At 50.7% G+C, this 18558-nt stretch overlaps 2 protein-coding genes across 2 annotated transcripts; both read left to right on the plus strand.

Moving 5' to 3' along the window:
• The first annotated feature begins 4960 nt into the window (after positions 1-4960).
• On the plus strand, positions 4961-10847 carry LOC100897595 (ileal sodium/bile acid cotransporter). Its single transcript, XM_003742933.2, has 11 exons — positions 4961-5169; positions 7880-8005; positions 8094-8257; positions 8352-8463; positions 8568-8756; positions 8847-8928; positions 9032-9167; positions 9317-9406; positions 9492-9618; positions 9745-9930; positions 10358-10847. The coding sequence occupies exons 2-11, from the start codon at positions 7898-7900 to the stop codon at positions 10505-10507; spliced, it is 1344 nt and encodes a 447-aa protein (XP_003742981.1). The 5' UTR covers positions 4961-5169; positions 7880-7897; the 3' UTR covers positions 10508-10847.
• A 2704-nt stretch (positions 10848-13551) lies between these two features.
• LOC100902409 (neurotrophin 1) lies at positions 13552-15630 on the plus strand. Its single transcript, XM_018639394.2, has 7 exons — positions 13552-13583; positions 13749-13945; positions 14022-14213; positions 14318-14402; positions 14516-14661; positions 14901-15216; positions 15331-15630. Exons 1-6 carry the CDS (start codon positions 13572-13574, stop codon positions 15118-15120), a joined length of 852 nt encoding a protein of 283 aa, XP_018494910.1. The 5' UTR covers positions 13552-13571; the 3' UTR covers positions 15121-15216; positions 15331-15630.
• Positions 15631-18558: the final 2928 nt, after the last annotated feature.

The following is an 18558-nucleotide window of genomic DNA, read 5'->3' on the forward strand; positions in this document are numbered from 1 at the left end:
TACCTTGCGAGATGTAATGTGGGGGCGTTCAAGACCCGGGTCGACCTACAAATCCAGCGCCATCTCGTCTAAATCGCGGGGGTCAGTTCTGGTACTTCCCTTGTCAGCGTGTATGAGAGAGACATTCAAGTATCAGAAACATCTCGGCCTGGATCCTTACTCATTTTGGAGCATATCGATGGTGGTTGAGACGCCGGGATTGATTCGTCTTGCCCCCTCGGAACCGCGGATAGGGACCGAGAGAACCGATCGGTTCCGGATCCGAGAAAATCGGCCGAAACCCGCGGTTCCAGAACCTCGGGTAGGAACCGCTGGAAGCCCTACTCGTGAGCCTACGCAAGATTCAAGGGATTCCGCCACTCGGAGACTCGACAAGTCTCGAAAAACTCCAATAATCGAAGGTTTGTTTGAAAATGTAAATACCCTTCGAGCAAGATGATTCCCATCGTATTTTATTCCGGGGCGAGCCCTCAAACAGAAACGAACGGAGGAGCGGCGCGCGAGGCAAATCCTCCGAAAAGCTTGATCGGCTCAAGCAAGACCTTCGAAAGGTGCGGAAAGGCCAGCGCTGAAGCCATCTTCGCTTCGACTGCGATGGTAAACAAAGTGTACAAATATCGTCAGGACTTGAGCCAGTGGAGCCGTCCGCAGGTCCATCAGAATCGACTGGGGAGATCCTTATCCTTCTCTTTGTTTTCATGTCGTCGAGCTCGCTGACGATTGAGCCGGGGATGAAGACTGCGATGTTCAAGCTGATGACGACGAAAATCTGTTGGACACAGTACTCCCGAGCATGCCATCGGTGAAGATAAACGCTCGATGAATCGTTGTAGAGGCAGCGACATTCAATTCATCCCGACGCGAAGCGCGTGTAATAGATAGCACCGTCTTCGAAAGTCTCTCTACGAGGGTCCGACGGCACCCTACTCATGGAGAACATCGGTTCCCTCTTCGCGGGGAGATGAACAATCGAGTAGACAGCACTTATCCAATATACACAGGCACAGGTATCAGGTCAGACAGTTTTATTATTCGGGTGCGCCGGACTCTTCTCAGGCTCCGAAAGAAAGATCGCTCGCAGGGGATTCTCGAAAATGGAAGAGCCTCTTTCGACGAAGCCGTTTCTGTCTGGTGTAAAAACAAACGTAAAAAACAAACGTAAGACTGCATTATCCCTACACAACAAGAGCACGGATCGAAATGCTTTCGGCTTTCCAGCCCAGAGGACGTCATCTCACAAGCCAGCGATACGGAACAACAATTAGGGATGCTCTCATAAGAAGGTCCCTAACTCCTTGCATCTCGTAAAAGGCTGCACTTGGACCTCGCCTAAGGATTTATTAGATCGATGGCTTTCCGTGACTCTCATGACGCGATGTTCCGCGAGCAAAGTACCCACCGATACCGCGAGTCCTGGACTGGGCTCGGGGCTTCCAAAGGACATGAGGCTGAAGAAGGCACAGCATACATTTTGCGTAGACTCACCTATCGTACTATGTTTCCCACTGTCTTCCCATGTCGAGTGTGAACACAAAGCCGCACGCTACAAGCCCGCTCCGGTCATCATAGCTCCCGGCTTGCTAGATCCAGAGTTGTAGAACACTGCTGCGAGTCTTTGACTCGATCTATCCAGATATTGATTAATCCTGTAGGGTGAACTCTCACGACGCTTGGGCACGAACTGCACTCTCGTCTACTTTTGAAACACAGTTAACGTATTGGTGACTTGGCGGCAGAAAGTTCCCTGCCTCCCTGCGTGGCTCCGTGTTTGACTGACTGACTGGCTGACTGACGGTCCGACAGGCTTCTGCTGGCACAAAACAGCGCGCTCTAGCGAGCGAACCACGAGTTAGAAGCGTCCGTCCGATCTTCTCTGGTCTTGCTTGTCTTGAGGTACCACCATCGTCAGTCGGGTTTGCTGATCCGACGAGCAACCGACCAGAGGGTTCTACGCGGAGCCGTGTACGTATCGGCAAATCCTCACCGATGCTTTCGTCTCTCGGGAGATCATCTGCGCTGTGGATCCAGATCGATTCCCGGGGTTACGAAAATCTGGTATTCGAGTTAGAAACGTCGCACAATTATTTCCGAAAACCGGCGACGCGACGTCACGAAGTGCCCATCCCTGGCTCAGCGGCAGCAAGCGATCACTGGTGGAATGAAGGAGCATCGTTGGCGATGAATGGCCTTCATGACTTCACCGCGCTGCAGAAAAAAGGAGAGCTCCGAACAAGCTAACGTATACGAAATACCCACTGAGACTCCACAGGAAACTCACGAATTTCTTCGCAGGCTACTCTGCAGCGATTACGATCATCTTCGTGCTCGGAGAGTCGAACCGAGGAGCATTTTTCTCGTATACTCTATTGGATCATAGATTTTTTTTCCTCCACAGTCATAGGGTTGGTTGTCTCGAATTCTCCTTGGATTGCGAAACTCTTGATGAGTCCTCACATCGATTCTTACGATTTCGGAGCGTCGCGTCGGGTCCTTTACTGCAAGGACTAAGTGAGGGCAATGGACGAACGACTTTGTAGGAACAGCAAAAACCGAACCGATGGAACAATCGTATGTGGGAGCTCGAAGTACGGGGACGGCTTCTCAGCGCTAGAGCTCGAAGCACCGCGCTTTTCGAGAAGCTGCCCCATGCGGATCTTTCTCAGTAGAAGTTTGGGAAGTCCTAGCCGAACTTCTCAGAAGGCGGTTTCGCTTCAAACGGTACCAAATGGGGCCTAATCATCAGCCGGCTAAAATCACCTCATTGGGGCTTTTGCGGGAGACATGCCAGGATTTTGTTGGTTTCTCCCAAGAGCCCTTCCTCAGAATACTCGTTCCGAGCTCGTCATGTCGGAATCAATTCGCCACGGAAGACTCCGCGAACTGGCCGCTGTTGCGAGAAGTGTCGGTCCCCCTGATACCTCCGGAGATAATCCGCGAGCAGAGATACCCCTCGAAAATACGATAAATCGATTTTCAGAGGTTTCCCTGAAAGACGGTAAGAATAAATCGAGTCTAGCCCAAGGATAAGCGCTACCAACCTTGCAATCTGCGAGATTGTAGCTAGAAATATTTCCATCTGAGCACCCCACATCCGAGCGGAGCATTCTCTCTAGAAAGAAAACATCGCACTTTATTGGAAACAGCAGCATAAATCAATGAACCGCTTCTCTCGGCTACATGGGCCGATGATTCAGGAACACTCGGAATCCCGGAGTCTGCATTAGGAATCCCCGAGGAACTTCGCTCAGCATGAGACACTCCGACAGTCCATGAGACATGATGCTCAATTGCGACTCTTCCGAACTCTTGATCTCCCCTGGAGCGAATCAGCCACAGTCATCCTCGAGTTTCAGAGCGCTTGAACTTGGTACAATTGCTGAAGACATGTCCTTCTCGGATGTATCCGCAAAGCACGGAAATATGGAGCCAGGCGTTCTAGGATCAGCCTGATCAAATGTTTGCGCGATTGGCTTGCTCCCTACTTCCATGAGTCACGTGTAGTTCTCGACGTGTGAATCAACAGAGCCGAAACATCGCGACAAGTTCCGCATCGGAATATCGGGCATGTGTTGTCACATGGCCGTGCCACCGGAACGGGTGGACCGCTTAGCAATCAGTTTTGGTTGTTTTAGCGATCGGGCGACAGATCTCCCGGTGCTCCTCCTCTATCGGAGAGGTTCAGGACCTGCCCCGCTAGGCAAATTCTATAAGAATGAGTCGTCAGCCGAGACTCACTGCCATTCTCCGGAGCGTACTCGTCTGCGATACTTGCAATTCCATCATTTGTCTCCGATCCATAGGTCGAAAAACACCCAGCAGAGGCCTACGGTATGCAGCCGAACAAGCGCGTGTGCGTGCGTGAGCGCGACGGGATACGTATAAGATCGCGTCTCCCATCTGCTTGTGATGATGATAGCCGGATCTGAAAAAAATCGTCTGACAAGCGACCCGGCAGCTAGATGCGCGACTACGACGACACGAAAACTTTTGCTCCGTAAGAACGAGTAGAGGCGACGATGACTTTCGCCTTGATCCATCGTTGCGACCGCCCCGACATTCAGCGTTCGGATGCCTCTCAAACCTTCAGAAGTACTGATGCCGATCATTGTTTTATTTTGCAAGTGCTTTGCAGAGTTCGAGCTATACCAGGAATTCCTGTATACGGCAGAACCGTCTCAGAGCGGTGCTCGACCTGAGAAAAGCGATGATGCGGCGAAGGCGGAAGCCATCCCCGGCCCCTGATTCCGCTATCCAGCCGATATCGGGAATCAGAATCTTCACGTCGACTGGAGTTCTGTTCTCGGATCTTTGCCTCAGTCTCCTCCACTCCATCCCCCCCCCACATTTGTCAGCAGCACTATTGCAAGCTGGAGCAGGTTGAGACAGTCAATAAATTCGGAGATCGGCTCCAGTGCTCGAAGTCAGCTTCATTCCCAAACCTATCGCAAATCTATTCTCCGGATCTATCGAGGATCCATTTAGTACGGGACGCTGGTATTCCCAATAGCGTCATGTCGATCTGTTGGGGATGATGGAGCTCCTCGAAGAATCGTCGGCATTCGACCGGCTGTCAATGAGCTCTTCTTCTGGGGACTGTTCACTTTGTTCGCTCGACATTCCCTCGAATACGCTCCTCTTCGGGCTTGGACTCCTATTCTCGGAGCGATCAGAAGCGTCAAAAGCAAAGCTGGCCGTTGCCCCTTCCGTTACAAGCCGTTATCCTGCGCTGAACACTCCGTAGATTAGGTTTCTAAATTTCGATAATGCCTATCCGCAGATATGAAGAGGCCGCATCGGGGAGGAGATTTTCGGCTCGGCGCCTTCTTCTTCGCCTGATCCGCGCCATATACCGACCCGGAACGTTGGCGCGTTGAGATCTACCAAGCCTTCCTCCTCGAACAGATGACTTCCCTCTTGCTGGGCAAGAAGTGCCTTCGAAACAGCTCCACGGGAAATTCAGCCGACCGAATATCAACAGTAGACGAGCTGTGGAGTCCCTTCGCAGGCCGTCGACACGTCGTTCTATTCTCCGAAGGAAATTCGAAACGGCGTTCGAACCGCGTGTTCCCGACAATCTTTGTTCGACGAGTGTTCCTGTTCACCTCATTGAGGACAAGTCAATGTTAGCTCTGAGGAGACTCCTTCAATGATCACTGCTCTACCGGAAAGGTCGGTCGAAGACTTATTTTCCTGAGTCGGATAATGGCGGCTTGAAAGAACTTCCGCGTGCCCTCCTCAAAGATTTTCGGAGTTCTTCCGTGCTTCCACACGATGATGTTCTTCTGAGCTCCGAGAAGCCCCAGTTCATGAGCCGCATTCGGATTGTCGTCCTCGAAACCGAGCTGTCGGAAAAGTCGATCAGGAATTAATTTTCACGAAGAGATTGTTGTTGCTGGACTGCTTGAATGAAAACCTTTGCTTCGAAGCCATAGTTTCGAGTGCCGCACGAGGGAGTTTCAAATCGTCGGGGATCGATTGAGGAACTTATTACTTGGCCGATTCCGCTGCTCAGTCCAATCCAATCAACCTCACTGATCGATCTCGGCATACCGAATCCAGCAGCCAGCGAAGTTGCTGAGGCGATTACGAGCCAAGCAGCTGCTTGCTGTCTTGACAGCTCGACTTGTCCCGCTCTTCGGCAGTGTGTCTGTCCCCATTCAAGGCTGTCCAGTTTCCGCAGACCGGGTCTGCTCCGACTTGGACTGTTCTTTAAACAAGCGGACCGCTGCGGAAACCGGACGGCGTTCAGAATTCGCAGCAGCGAACGAAAGATCCTAGAGGTTCTCGAAGGGATCGTGGGAGAAAGCCGGGTGAATAGTGTTAGATCGACAAGACTGGTAATAGTGCTCGCTGCGGAAGGGTGCCAGCACGAATCGCTCGATCAAAAACCGTCGTCTGGGTGAGCCATTCAAGTCGCCTGGATCAAAATATCCAGATCGTTGATGAAATTCTCCAAGTTTGATAAAGCGAACAGTTCTCAAGGAAATCATGATACCCCGGTGAAACAATGGCTGCGGAATTAAATTTACGGCCCTCGCTAACATCCAAGCGTCTAGAGACTCTCTTAGAATTCGATATTTCATGGCGAGTTCAAGGGTAAGAATCGAGAAGCGATAAACTCGCAGATCATCATGCAGTTTCCGCGGCGGAACCTTGCCTCTGGGACTAGCAGCCAAGAAACCTGGAATTCACCGTCTTCTGACGCGCCTATGCCAGGGACGCTCTCTCAGATCTGGGGTGGTATCCGGAGCGTTCATAATCACCGGGCTCCAATGGTATCGGGATTGTCGATGAGCATCGAAAACGAATAAATTCAGGTAGCGATGTCTTGGTATCGCATGCGCTAGGAGGGCACTGGCAAAAAACTGATTGTATGCTGAGGAGCTCCTTTATCAAGAGCGTCTCCTGCCTCGATATCCGAATCCTATCAGCCCTCACCGATGGAGCAATTCTTCACAATCAGACCCGGAGACATGCGCAGCTCTGTATCGCCCATTTCTTCCGGAGAACTGAATTGCAGGAACGTTTGAAGTCCGCGGTCGAGTGAGCGATACCATCACGGATTCCATCGCGGCAATCGGAATCGATATCCGAATACCGAATCCCGGTGCGCAGCTCTATTCAGTCAGAGGGGAGCTCTCTCTTAGTCTCGAATCGGAAATCGCGCGCAAAGGATCCGACTAATAGGAGTATCGAGATTGTTTCATTCTGCCAATCATCGCATGTTGAGAGACCCTGCGCGCGTCGGATATCGGCCTCCCTGGAAGGATAACCAGCGAATTTCCTCATGGGGGGACTCCGCGGTGCGAGAATCGACTTCGCTGTCTATTGCTCGGAATGTCCAACTACTCGTCGATGGTCGCTTATGCGCTTGAACAAAACTTCATTTCTGAAATCGACCGCGAAGTCCCGTTCCGATCCCGTTTTTGACTCGCACGTTGTAAATGGATGCGTTCCAAGGGCGGTTCCAGTCAGTTCCTGTAATTATGTCGTCGCGTATTATACATTTCATCGTCTTCAGGCGTCCGAGAAGACTCGCAGAAAGAAAAGTTACAGACCACATCGTCCCGGCCTACCATTCGGATAGAAATACGCGAGCATCAATAACCGATTCCGGGTAGTACGCGAGCGGGCTCTTTGGCTACTTCTGCATCTCGAGCGGTACTCGCGGACAAGTTAGGCATCGATTCGATCACTGGGATTATTCCGGGAGACTTTCCGGGGACTTCTCGCCTCTTACGGGAGAAATCTCTGACTTCGTCAAGTCCAAGGCATACGGAAAGATCGGATTCAAATCGAAGGTCTTGCGCAGACAGTTTGAGCGGAGGCAGGTTCATTCGAAGCCTCATGTATGGAATGCCGCCGAGTGGACAATCGAACCGTTTCCCTATGGACCGGACTCCTGGACAATGATCCATGTAGGGGATAGTAAGGGATTGAGAATGAGTCCGGGAACTCTCCTGCTCTGAACTTGTCTTGCGTTCTTTTATTCTGTGTCCCCGCCGGCGGGAGACAGGAGCGGCAGACGGGAGACCCGGTGATTTACCCTGTGAACGGCCGACTCACTGGCCATCCGCCTAACATGGTGCCCTGTTGCGATGAAAATGTACTGTGTACCCATCGCATGCGACGACGTCTTGAATATGAGGTCACCAACGTGAGAAAAGCGTCGTCTGTAGCCTTTTTCGTCTCAGACTATTTATGGAGCGCCCTGCTGGTCTCGGTAATGTCTGCGAGATCTGGGCCCGTTCCTCACGCCGGGGATTCTTCCGAACTCTTTTACCCTCTGGAACTTAACATCTGACAATAAGCCTGACAGGCGAGATTCCGAGAGCGATCCGCGACGCACCTCAAGAGCAATTTCCTTTTCTCGTTTCAGTTAAGACTACCCTCAACGATGTGCCCAATGCTGCCAATAACTTTGTTAGCGATCCTCTTATTCGCTTTCATAGAGCTCACATCAGCTGCCTCCATCGGCACCGGCTCCCTGCGCTTTGAGCCTGACGTGCGTTTCTAATGACTATAGAATACTCGATCAAGGGGCTCGAGTTCCGGATCGAGCCTGCTAAGTATCTCTCGAATTTCCCTCCTAGATGGTCCAAGTTTTCGATGGTCAGAGTACCATGGTGGTCTTCAGATCTACAGAGCCAATCAATGAGAATCCTAGAGATGGATCGAAGCCTACTGTTTTCGAATGCTTCGTGAAGTCTTCATCTGAAGCCACTGCAATCACTGACATGTGTGAAGTACACTACAAGTGAGTTCTCGAAAGCTACCTACTCGCTCGCCAATAGGTTTGAATGGCTGCTTTACAGGATGAGCTCTTAATTTCTCTCAATTTCCACTCCTAGCTCGAGTACGAGACATCTCGAAGGGAGGCTTCGAGTCAAGGGGGACTTGATAGGGCATGCTGTCGCGGACGTTGAGATCAGAGCGGATTCTGTCGAGATTCACCGCCAGCAGGTAAAATAAGTTGGAGTCCCCTGATCAAGCTGAAACTCCATCCGCGTGTTTCCGAATCCTGGGAACGGGAAAGATTGCTAATCTGTTCGCCCTACCTCTTGCAGCTGTCCATAACTGTTATTCTGTACAAAACCGTTGTTCAGCACATATTCCTTGGGAGCGTCATACTCCTCGTCTCCCTGAATTATGTCAATATGGGTTGTGCGATAGACATGCATCTGATAAAAGAGACCCTGAAGAAACCGATCGGGCCGATCGTAGGACTCGTCACGCAATTCGGTGTGATGCCTTCGGTGAGATGATCGCAAAGAAACTTGTGTCCGCTGCCATCAGAGGCTGGCTTTTGGAATCACCATCCAATAAAATAAGTCTTCTCCGACCAGATCGCGTACGTCGTTGCGACGAACTTCCTCGATGAAGCTTATCTGAAACTAGGACTCTTCACCTTCGGCTGTTCCCCGGGCGGTAAGCAAATGCGTCGATGATTCGACTAGGCGCTGCGTCTAGGCGCTGATTGCCTCGGATGCTCGGTGTCGAAGCGTATGACGTCAGTCTTACCCAATCGCAGGTGGAGCTTCCAACATGTGGACCGTGCTCTTAGGTGGAAACCTCGACCTCTCTGTCACGATGACCTTCATATCGACGATAGCCTCTCTAGGTTTCATGCCTTTGTGGTTATTCACAGCCGGCAAAACGTTTTTCAAGTGAGTTCGGTCAAGTCGATATCGTCGAAGTCTGTTCATCGCCTCCTCTCGAAGTCTTTGCTATAAGTGTAATTGTGTAGCGTTCCTCCTCCTCGAGGCGTTATTGGTGAACGTTAAGACGCTTCTCACAATCAGCTTACTCGTTTCAGGGAAGCTGCTCCGAAAATCCCGTTTCAGAACATCGTATCTGGTCTCGTCGCCATGGTGATCCCCCTCGGTGTGGGTCTCATCATGCAAAGGTGACTTATACGACGCTCGATACCACCAGATTGGAGGAGTCTTCCCCTCGAAACATTCTGATAATGTTTTTCTTCCTCTACGCAGGTACTGTCCGAAAGGCACAGCGTTCTGTCGTAAAATTCTCGCGCCTTTCTCGGTGATGATGATCATATTCATAGTCATTTTTGGAACCTACGCAAACCTCTACATGTTCCGTCTCATCACTTGGGAGGTGAGTGAGGCGCTGGGACCGTAGGTTTTCGATCGAGGCTGAGGGGTTCCTCCAGTTGTACATGGAAGCTCTTGATGAATCCGGAGTTAGCACGTACTGAGACATTGATCGATTCTTTTTTCCCAGATCGCGCTCGCAACTGTACTGAATGTTTGGACTGGTTTCCTGATCGGTATAATCTTAGCTCGCGTGATTGGACTGCCCTGGAGGGATGCCATCGCAGTGATGGTCGAGACCGGTATCCAGAACACCGGTGTGGCCATTGTGCTCTTGGGTGTGTCTCTACCGAAGCCCGACGGCGACATGGCAACGGTAAGACTCTGCGACACACCTGTTCCCTCCGACTTGATCGTAAGCCGAGACGAGGGCCTACACTCCTCGCCGAAGAGAAGCTCGGTCGAGGAGCTTGTCTCGAATTTTCTGTATTTCCACCACGGAGACATTCGAGGCTCTGCGTCGGATGGATACTGGTCCGAATGCTCAAGGTCTCTGAACGCATGAGGCTACGATGCCGATCATGAATATTTCTGAGAGAGGCATGTGCTCGAGAATCACTTAATTCATGACTATCTAGCCGAAGCAGCTGCATCAATGCAGAACTCGCCGACATAGCTGTGTGGGTGTATGCCGCTGCATGGATTGTTGACGAATTACCCAGAACTCGGCTGCTGGTATCGGCGAAGGACTCGCCTGTGTTGACCGAGTGCTGAAATCCCTAAATGCCGTAACTTCTCCCCAGATTGTGCCAGTGGCTGCCTCTACGGTTACACCTATCCCTCTCACGATTCTATGGCTGGCTCTGAGGTATCTACGATGCCCTTCGTCGAAGGATAAAGTCAGAGACATGAGCAACGGAGAGGTGAAATTTCAACCCATAGAGACCGCGTAGGTCATTTATTATACGTACCTGTGATATGTAGGAACCGACCAACAGTATGCGACGAGAGTCGTGTGGCAGGAACTCTGACACACAAAGATCCATGATATACATATATTGAAGCGCACGAATCGATCACGGTGCGCCGTATAATTCGCAAAGACTCGCAAATCGGCCACCGGTTTGAGTTGCCATATGATTGAGGACTTCCTCGATGCCACCAGGTCTCTGAATGATTCTCATTGCTCTGACGAATGCTGTTTATTGGTTGATTTCATGAATCCGATGTTCCAAAAGAGAGAAAGAGCGAGGAGTTGTTACCCTAGAATAAACACGAAGGAAGTCCGATGGATTCGATTAATTTGTTTTCCTTGCTTTCCTCTGAACTTGAGAGATTTCCTCCCGGTATCGACATGATTTGACATGATCATGCTCCGGATTTGCTGGTACAGACTCAAAGAGCGGGTGGAACCCGGAAGAAGCTCGAGGGAGACGTCTAACCGCTCGGACCTCGCTGCGGCCCGGTCGGAGCCTGTTACTTCTCACCAGATGACGCACTTTTTAGCCCGATATACGACGAGCTTCTCATTCGGCGGCTTTCGACTGCAATGACCGTCAACTGATGTCTTTGTCCGCTTGAGATCGACTTGGACCGAGATTTGTGATGAAATGATTGCGAAAAGATACCGAGCTCTCGAATGTCATTCTCCAAGCAGTGACGTCGATCAAGGTCAATCAAGGATCAAGCCAATTTAGGACAGAAGTATCATCGGCAGCGATGTAAGACGCTGCTCTCAGGTGGCCGGTTTGGAACTTCATTCATCGAAGACTCGACATCCATGAAGAGCTCGGCTGCATTAAGCTCGAAGCCCGACTTTGTCAACGCTCATAAGTCATGATTCATGACCCATTACTCATTAGGTTGACCTCGATTATATCGCTTCGAGATATGTGTTGCTCTGATTGAGATCCGATGCTCTGGTTTCTACAATCCGGAGGAGGGTGTTCGCTTCCACCCTGGGGGCACCCTTCGTATTCCGGTTTTTGCTCTGGGCGTCGCGGTTCGTCGAGCTCCGGACGTGAGCTCGTCTGAGACATGCATTTACAATCCAGCCGCGAAACAGTGAGCTCCGCTCTGTAGAACCCATATCGGGACCAGGCTATCTCGATTCGAATCAGCGGAGGATCTGATTATGCGGAGCCCAAATCAGCGGAGCCCGATTGATCGAGACTCTCCGGGAGCGAAGCGATTGAACGGAGGATCCCATAAGGCGGAATTCATTTTATTCATCGTATGTTTACCTTAATCATCCTCCATGAAGCTTATCCATGCAAGTCGTCAACGATCCTCTTATGAGACATCTCAGCGACGTCTCCACCAGCCGATCCAGAAAGTATTAATGAGCTTCAATGATGATTGGGGGGAGAGCTCCTCCGGATCGATGTAGATCAGCGGTTTCCGATTTCTTCTCAGCCCGGGATGCCCTCCGAAGTCCGGAACCGTGCTCTCTCCCCCCAGCGATGTCACTGCGAAAACACTGGTTGGTGGCTTCCGGAAACAAGTGATTTCCTCAACTTCTTCATTGGATGAGCCCTCTCACTGAGTGAGAAATTATAATGCGTCATGGCTGGTCCATATTCTTGCATGCTATGGGATCACAACATCGCTCATTTTGACCAGCCTCCGGGGTCCCCGGGAACGGGATCTGGGACCACGGAGTGAATCCCCGATGTGGATATTCCGACATCATCTTCATTTGAGGCGTCCTCCCGGATCATGCTGAAAACATCGCACTGATCCTGGGTGCTCTGATTCGGAGCGATCAACCGAAAGATTCATTAGCAAATCTTTCCTTTCCTGCCTTTACGCAGGATCCGAGTGGCGGCGCGAAGGAGCGCAGCTGAGCGTTCAGAGTTTTCGGTTTCGGAAATTTCGGAGCGATGGAGTCCCAAGTATTACGTCTACACGACGTCGCGTCGGTCGGTCGTCCCAACCGATTCTCAGACTCGAATGCGGATCAGAAAACTGCCACAATTATGGTGCTCGGGTTGTACGTTAGAAGGCAGGTTTCGTTCAGGCAGTAGGCAGATATTCGACGCCAGAAGTGCGAATCCTCGAACGCATCCGATTCCACGCTGATTCGAAACTCGCGTTGCGCTCTAATATCGGGGCGCTCTCATCGTCGGCGTCGTCGGTCTCGACCTTTGAGACTCTGCGTCCCGTGGGTCAGATTCCGGTCGCAGCTGAAGATCCAGTTGACGTTGCTTCCTCTTCCCTATGGTAACCAAGTAGGGGTGAAGCTGAAGCCGCCCGAACAACAAAGGAAGGCCTTCCATTAAGCCGACCGCTTTCTTTTGTTGAGCTTCTGATGCTCCTCACGTAGCGGTCAGTAGGAAGATCGAGCTTGGGACGTAAGGGAAGGTAAAAGGTGCCATAGTCGTTGTGATGCGGCCATACTCGAGCTCTCTCGATGCGTTGTCTTTTCCCTGAGGATATGGGAAAAATGGACTTCTCCCACTGCAGGGGACACGGGACCAGTGAATGATCCCCAAGTTCCCCCTGAAGCCCGGGAAACACAGTGCTCGAGCGAGTAGATTCATGTGGAGAAGCGGAGAGCCACGAGAGGAACCATGTCGCAACCTGGGGTTGGACGGTGGAGTCTCACGAATTTCCCTCCGAATGATTATGGTAATGCCGTGAGGAAGTTCTGCATCTTTTCAAGTTTTCTGTGATCAAAGTGTTCTAATGCTTACGAGGAAACATCTGTGGATCGCGATAATCAAAAGAAAGACACAAGGCGGGAAGGAGTGTCCCAGTTAGATTATTCTGTACTGAAGTAATGCATCACAAAGAGAAGGCGGAGTGAATCGCCTGTCCAGAAGATATTCTAAAAAGCGGGTAGCAGAGAGCTACAAACAGAAGATGGGCTATAGAAACTCAGCATAAGCTTAATAGGCATCCAGCTTAATCGAGACACAAGAGAGGGGTGACAGGGACTCGAGGTCGTTTCCAGGTGATCGCCATAAGAAGCGGTCGCGCGGAAATCAACGCATAACTCAGTCGATTGGCACCGTGATGAGACGTGAGGTACGTACTCCATCTTTATACACGGTCGCGAGGCGTCTCAAGCCTGGCCCGAGAAGAGTGAACGCAGGAGACTCGTCAAGATCATACACGGGGTTATCAGGCCGAACAAAGTTTCAAGAGCTCTCCGCAGCCGATGTTTGTGAAGCAGGCTGTCTTTTTCCGCAGGTGAGGTTCGCTGTTATCCTTGCCCTAGTGGCTTGCGCTCGGGATACTCTCGCATCGCACTCTCATAAAGAAAGGATATATCCATCGGGATCTGGATCGGTGATTGTCGTCTACAAGAAAGACCACGGTGATCACAAAGATAGCCACTCGTCTTCCTCACGCGACGGATATACTCCTTCCATCCGCGGAGGCCATAGGTGAGTATCCAAGGAGTGTTCAGCGCAGGTGGACTCAGGAATTCCTCGGGGCCTATCTAATCCTTTCAACCTCCAGTCGGTTCTTGGACGATGATCCAGCACGTGGGGATGAATTCCGTTACATCAAGGCCAAGGACATAAGTGAGGGACCGCATTTGGCAGCCCCGGGCAAGACCCCAAACCTCCTCCCGACTCCTGGATTCATAGAAGGAAGGCCCCACTGCGCCCGCGAGCTCGATCTTTGTGCTCACAATCATGACTATCCTCTGTGAGTTGAGATCCATAGTCTGTATTCGCCGGTGAGGCGTCGCCGTCTCGTCGGAATCTGCATTAGAGCTCGAGTGAAAATGAAATATCGCGCTTATTTTCCAGAGACAAAGTCAGTGTCATCGTAGACCGCTTCTACTCGCATACATACGACCTCTACCACTCTCTCTATCAAACCCCTCCGCATGAGGTGAGTAAGGACCCGGTCTCAACGTTTCGGGGTTCACCATCCTCTCTGGCAGCAATTCGCTCAGTCGAGATGGAAACGCCCAGCTTCCATTCAAAAGTATGGATAATTCGCAGGTTCAATGGGTCGAAAATGTCACGAACGCTTACACGCATGAGAAACACCACGGAGACTTCGCTTGTAAATCCGAAGCCACATACCTGAGGATCGGTTGGGCTAAGAACTACAAGGGTCACTGGAAAGCCGTCGTCAACACGGAACGGTGAGCATCTCTCTCTCTTCATGCATCAGATAGCGGGAGAGGTTTGCTGATTTTTGAACATTTTGCGAGAGCAAGTGTTTTGACGTAGCGTGATGGCGATCCCCAGCCTGCTTCCAATCGAATCTCAACATCGATTCATAGCTCGTTTCGACGTTTACGCGGGGGTTGAGGCTGGAAGGGGGACATCGAGGGAAAGTGTAATCCTCAGACTGAATGATGTTTTCGACCGTGATTCGCAGTTTCCCACAAACGGCGCGCATCGAAAAATGTAAATATCGCGAGAAACCCTGCGACTACATGCCCCCGTGCTACAAAACTTCATGCAAACAGCGGGAGATGCTTTACCCTCTGATCGCGGTCAATCCCTACGATTCGAGTCAGAAGCCCCTCGTTGACCTGTTCCCTCTGCCGAGTGGATGCGTCTGTTATGTAGACGACACATTCTTCCACAAGAAGTAGCGTCAGAGTCCAACGCTTCTATCAGGTCACAAACCCCATCTTCGCACTGAACGAGGGCTGTTTTGCTCAAATGCTTGAGAGCTATTTTCTCGCAAGGTACGTAAAGTCTCACAAGGAGTGCATATGTCAACGGGCGTCACCGTTGAGGACGGTGACTTTTTCCGCTTCCTTGCAGTCTCCGGTAATTTCGAGCGCTTGGTTGTTTCACAGAATCACGGACGGAATGCCGCAGTTTTCATTGGCCTTCTCCCGAGGATTGATTCATCTGTCTACGAATTCGATGGAGGTATGAATCAATCTCCGGAGCTCTCCACGAGTCGATCTCTCAAAAACTGACCCCCCCAGATCGGATCGGAGGGGGACCTCAGGAACTGTCAAGACGACCCGAAGCCGACATTTTGATCTGAGTGCTCGATCGATCGGTACCACGCTCGAATGAGGAGCTGTAATCCAATTGAAAATTTCAACGGAGGAAATTCGTGGCTCAAGTTTGGTTCCTAATAAAAATATCTTTTTTTTCAAAGGACGCCGAGATGTTTTGTTCCTCGATCATTCCAGAATGTACATGTCAGTTGTGTTCTGTTTCCATCTTCAGGGCTCCACTCTTGCCCGTGAAGTCCTTATGCATCGAACGCTGTATCACCAGCCCCATGATCCGAGTTCTGATCTCCACTCCATATTGTTTTGATCATCAGAAATATATACAACGTCATGAGCAATGTGAAGATCAGGAATGTGATGAGAAGGGATTTCCGCGACCTATCCTGCACGCGGAGAAGCTTCTTTTCCAAGATACGGAAGTGCTTCCGTGCTTCATTGGCCTAGAATACGGTATGTTTCGAGATTAGACAAGGAAACCAACTTCTTCACATCAATAATTCAGATCGGTTGCAAAATTAAAAAAGAAGATGAGGTTTCGAGCCCCAGCTCGTATGCTGAGGTCGACTCGAAGCCAGTGGCCTTCGCGGGTTTTTCCAAGCCATTCCAATCCCGTCCTAGGCGAGCCAGCCGTGAGACCCTCTAAACGGCATGGTCGAAGAGCACATTCCAGAGGAGAGGAGCAAAGCATCAAACTTCAACGTCGATAATGAAGTCTCTTCCCGATTTCGACAGACCTGGTCTTGGAGTTTGGAGCGTTCCTCAGCATCGATGAATGAAGAGTTCTTGAGACGAACTTCTAGAGCGTCGAGCTTGTACCGAAAATCTTCGAGCTCAGCCCTTTGTTCGTCAATAGATTCGTAGTTCGAGTTTCTATCACGGCTTGAGCGATTCATTTGGGCAGAAACTGTCAGAGCTTCGTTCCTGAACCGAGGTGTTGTTTTCGACTTCAGCTCTTCTTATGAGCGGGAGCAGACGACGGGAGAGGATCGAGAGATATGCGACGGATTCGGCGGCTTTTTATTTCGAAGTAGCTCTCTTGGAGCCTCGGGGACCCCTTTGCGTGCATTTCTCCGACTGAGAAACCGACGCGGGCCACGATTCAATGCGCAGTCACAGAAGGCAGCTTTCAGAATACGTCGACCACTAGGACCTTATTTGGTATACCAAGCGGGTCTTCAGTAGCGTCTCCGGTTTCTGATGTCAGCCACAGCGCATGCGTCGGTCTTCGAAAACGCGCGCAGCGCTGAGCGGCTAAGACTTCATCTCTGCCGACCCAGAAGGATATGGGAGACCTCTAAGGGTGATGAGAGTAATTCCCCGAGCCGTGGCCGGGAGGCGGCTCCGAAGATTCAGAACTACGTCCGAGGATATCTCGCCTTCGGTACCACTCGGTGTTGAAACCACAATTACCCCAGACGTAAGGACGGTCCCTACTCGCGAATATCCCCTAATGGACCTGTGCGACCTGGAAAGCTCTTTTGCCACCTCGGAACAAGCGGATACAAGATTTTAGGAAGAAGCAGAACTTCCATCTGGAAGCAGCTCCTCTCGAACTTCACGAGATTCGATGACGAAACGAAGCTCGCCCCTTACCGATCAAACTACGCCTCTCGAAAGATTTTTCTCGGGTTCTGCTTTCACACATTCCGTGTACGTGGGAGAAGCGTTCTGTGGCCGAATGCAAGCGTGAATCAGCGGTGAACTCATGAACGCTGCCGTTGCCTACAAATAAAAACATATTGCCCGCAGCTATTTCCAAATCTATACGATGTTCGAATAAGGCCATCGAAACGTCACCCCCACCGTAGAACCTTTCTGCAGCATTGTAGCCGGCCGAGCATCGATGATCTCCAAGAGTTTATTCGAGGGAATAGTAATTCGAAATCTGGAACCTCGCATCACCCTAGAATAACGTTCGTTCGCTTGTAACGCAAAATGAATTTCTCCTTCCGGGCAATCCTCCTTCAGCAACAGAGACTCTAGTTTCTCCACTGCTCCGTGGGGACGAATGCGGGGTCTCGAGCGGAAAGCTTGAATCGTGAATCAATTCGGAAGTTCGCCGACTGAGATGTCATATGGACATACATGTAAATTCACTAGAATGTCACTAGAATCTGGAGATAAGCAGGAAAATGATCAAAGAACAACTGTATTGTAACCATAGGCATCACCGACGGCGAGCATACCTGCGCCAGAGAAACGGCCGTTATGATATCCTTGAAACAAAATCGGATCCGAAGGGATCGTGGCTTGCTTTTTCAAATCGCACGTAGACGCATGGGTAGGTTCTTCGATTCTGGAGCTATCCGGGAATGTCGGACTGAAATTCACCCCCGAAAGATGCAGAGCTTTCTGTGTTCAGAGACTAGAGTATGAGCCGGAGACTATGATGCCCAATGCCGACATGGGTGGGGAACCGCATGGTTGCGTAGATTCCATTGGCCCTAAGGTTCCAACAAACCTTGAGTGGTTGTAAATGAGAAAAAGTCTGGGACTTTCGCAGACTCAGAATTGAGGAATTCATCCGCCTGATTGGTTGTAATAGCTAACTTTTGGGTATGGTGAAGCTCCCTAAGTGGGGGAGCGTCAAAGAGACAGTGATGTCCATAATCAGATAAGGAGACGTGTATGATGATTAGAGCCCGTGACTTCATGCAAAATGCATATAATGCATAAAAATGCATATTCTGGGTTTTTCCTCCTGAAAATGCATATTCTGCGCTTTGGGGCATAATTCTGCATATCCCATATTTTCCCCATCGATTCTCGCGGGTCTCGACGCTGAGAGCGACGTACAGCCATGGTCAACCGAGAATAGATGAGAACGGTGATGAATCGGATACATCTTCCCGGATTTAGACAAGTTGGTCTCCAACGGGAAGAAAATTTTCCTGAAGTCTGCCGATCGAGTGAGCACATTCCGCGAGATCCGCCCCCGGAGTGCCGTTGCCACCCCAGCCAGTTCTGACAAGAGTGGGGTACCTGGTTGAACGCAGCCGTCTATTACGCCGACCACTTCCATTCTATTTTCGAAGGTTTTGTAAGCTCTGGACGTCA

This window comes from Galendromus occidentalis, unplaced genomic scaffold (assembly GCF_000255335.2).
Source record: "Galendromus occidentalis unplaced genomic scaffold, Mocc_1.1 scf7180000077436, whole genome shotgun sequence".
NCBI classification, from domain to species: Eukaryota; Metazoa; Arthropoda; class Arachnida; order Mesostigmata; family Phytoseiidae; genus Galendromus; species Galendromus occidentalis.

Bases quoted from the DNA above. Each gene is read 5' to 3' on its own strand.
- LOC100897595 (XM_003742933.2), top strand. From the start codon at position 7,898: ATGTGCCCAATGCTGCCAATAACTTTGTTAGCGATCCTCTTATTCGCT. The intron at 8,929-9,031 runs GTAAGCAAATGC...ACCCAATCGCAG, and splicing joins CTTCGGCTGTTCCCCGGGCG to GTGGAGCTTCCAACATGTGG. The intron at 9,619-9,744 runs GTGAGTGAGGCG...CTTTTTTCCCAG, and splicing joins TCCGTCTCATCACTTGGGAG to ATCGCGCTCGCAACTGTACT.
- LOC100902409 (XM_018639394.2), top strand. The intron at 13,946-14,021 runs GTGAGTATCCAA...TTCAACCTCCAG, and splicing joins TCCATCCGCGGAGGCCATAG to TCGGTTCTTGGACGATGATC. The intron at 14,403-14,515 runs GTGAGTAAGGAC...GATAATTCGCAG, and splicing joins ATCAAACCCCTCCGCATGAG to GTTCAATGGGTCGAAAATGT.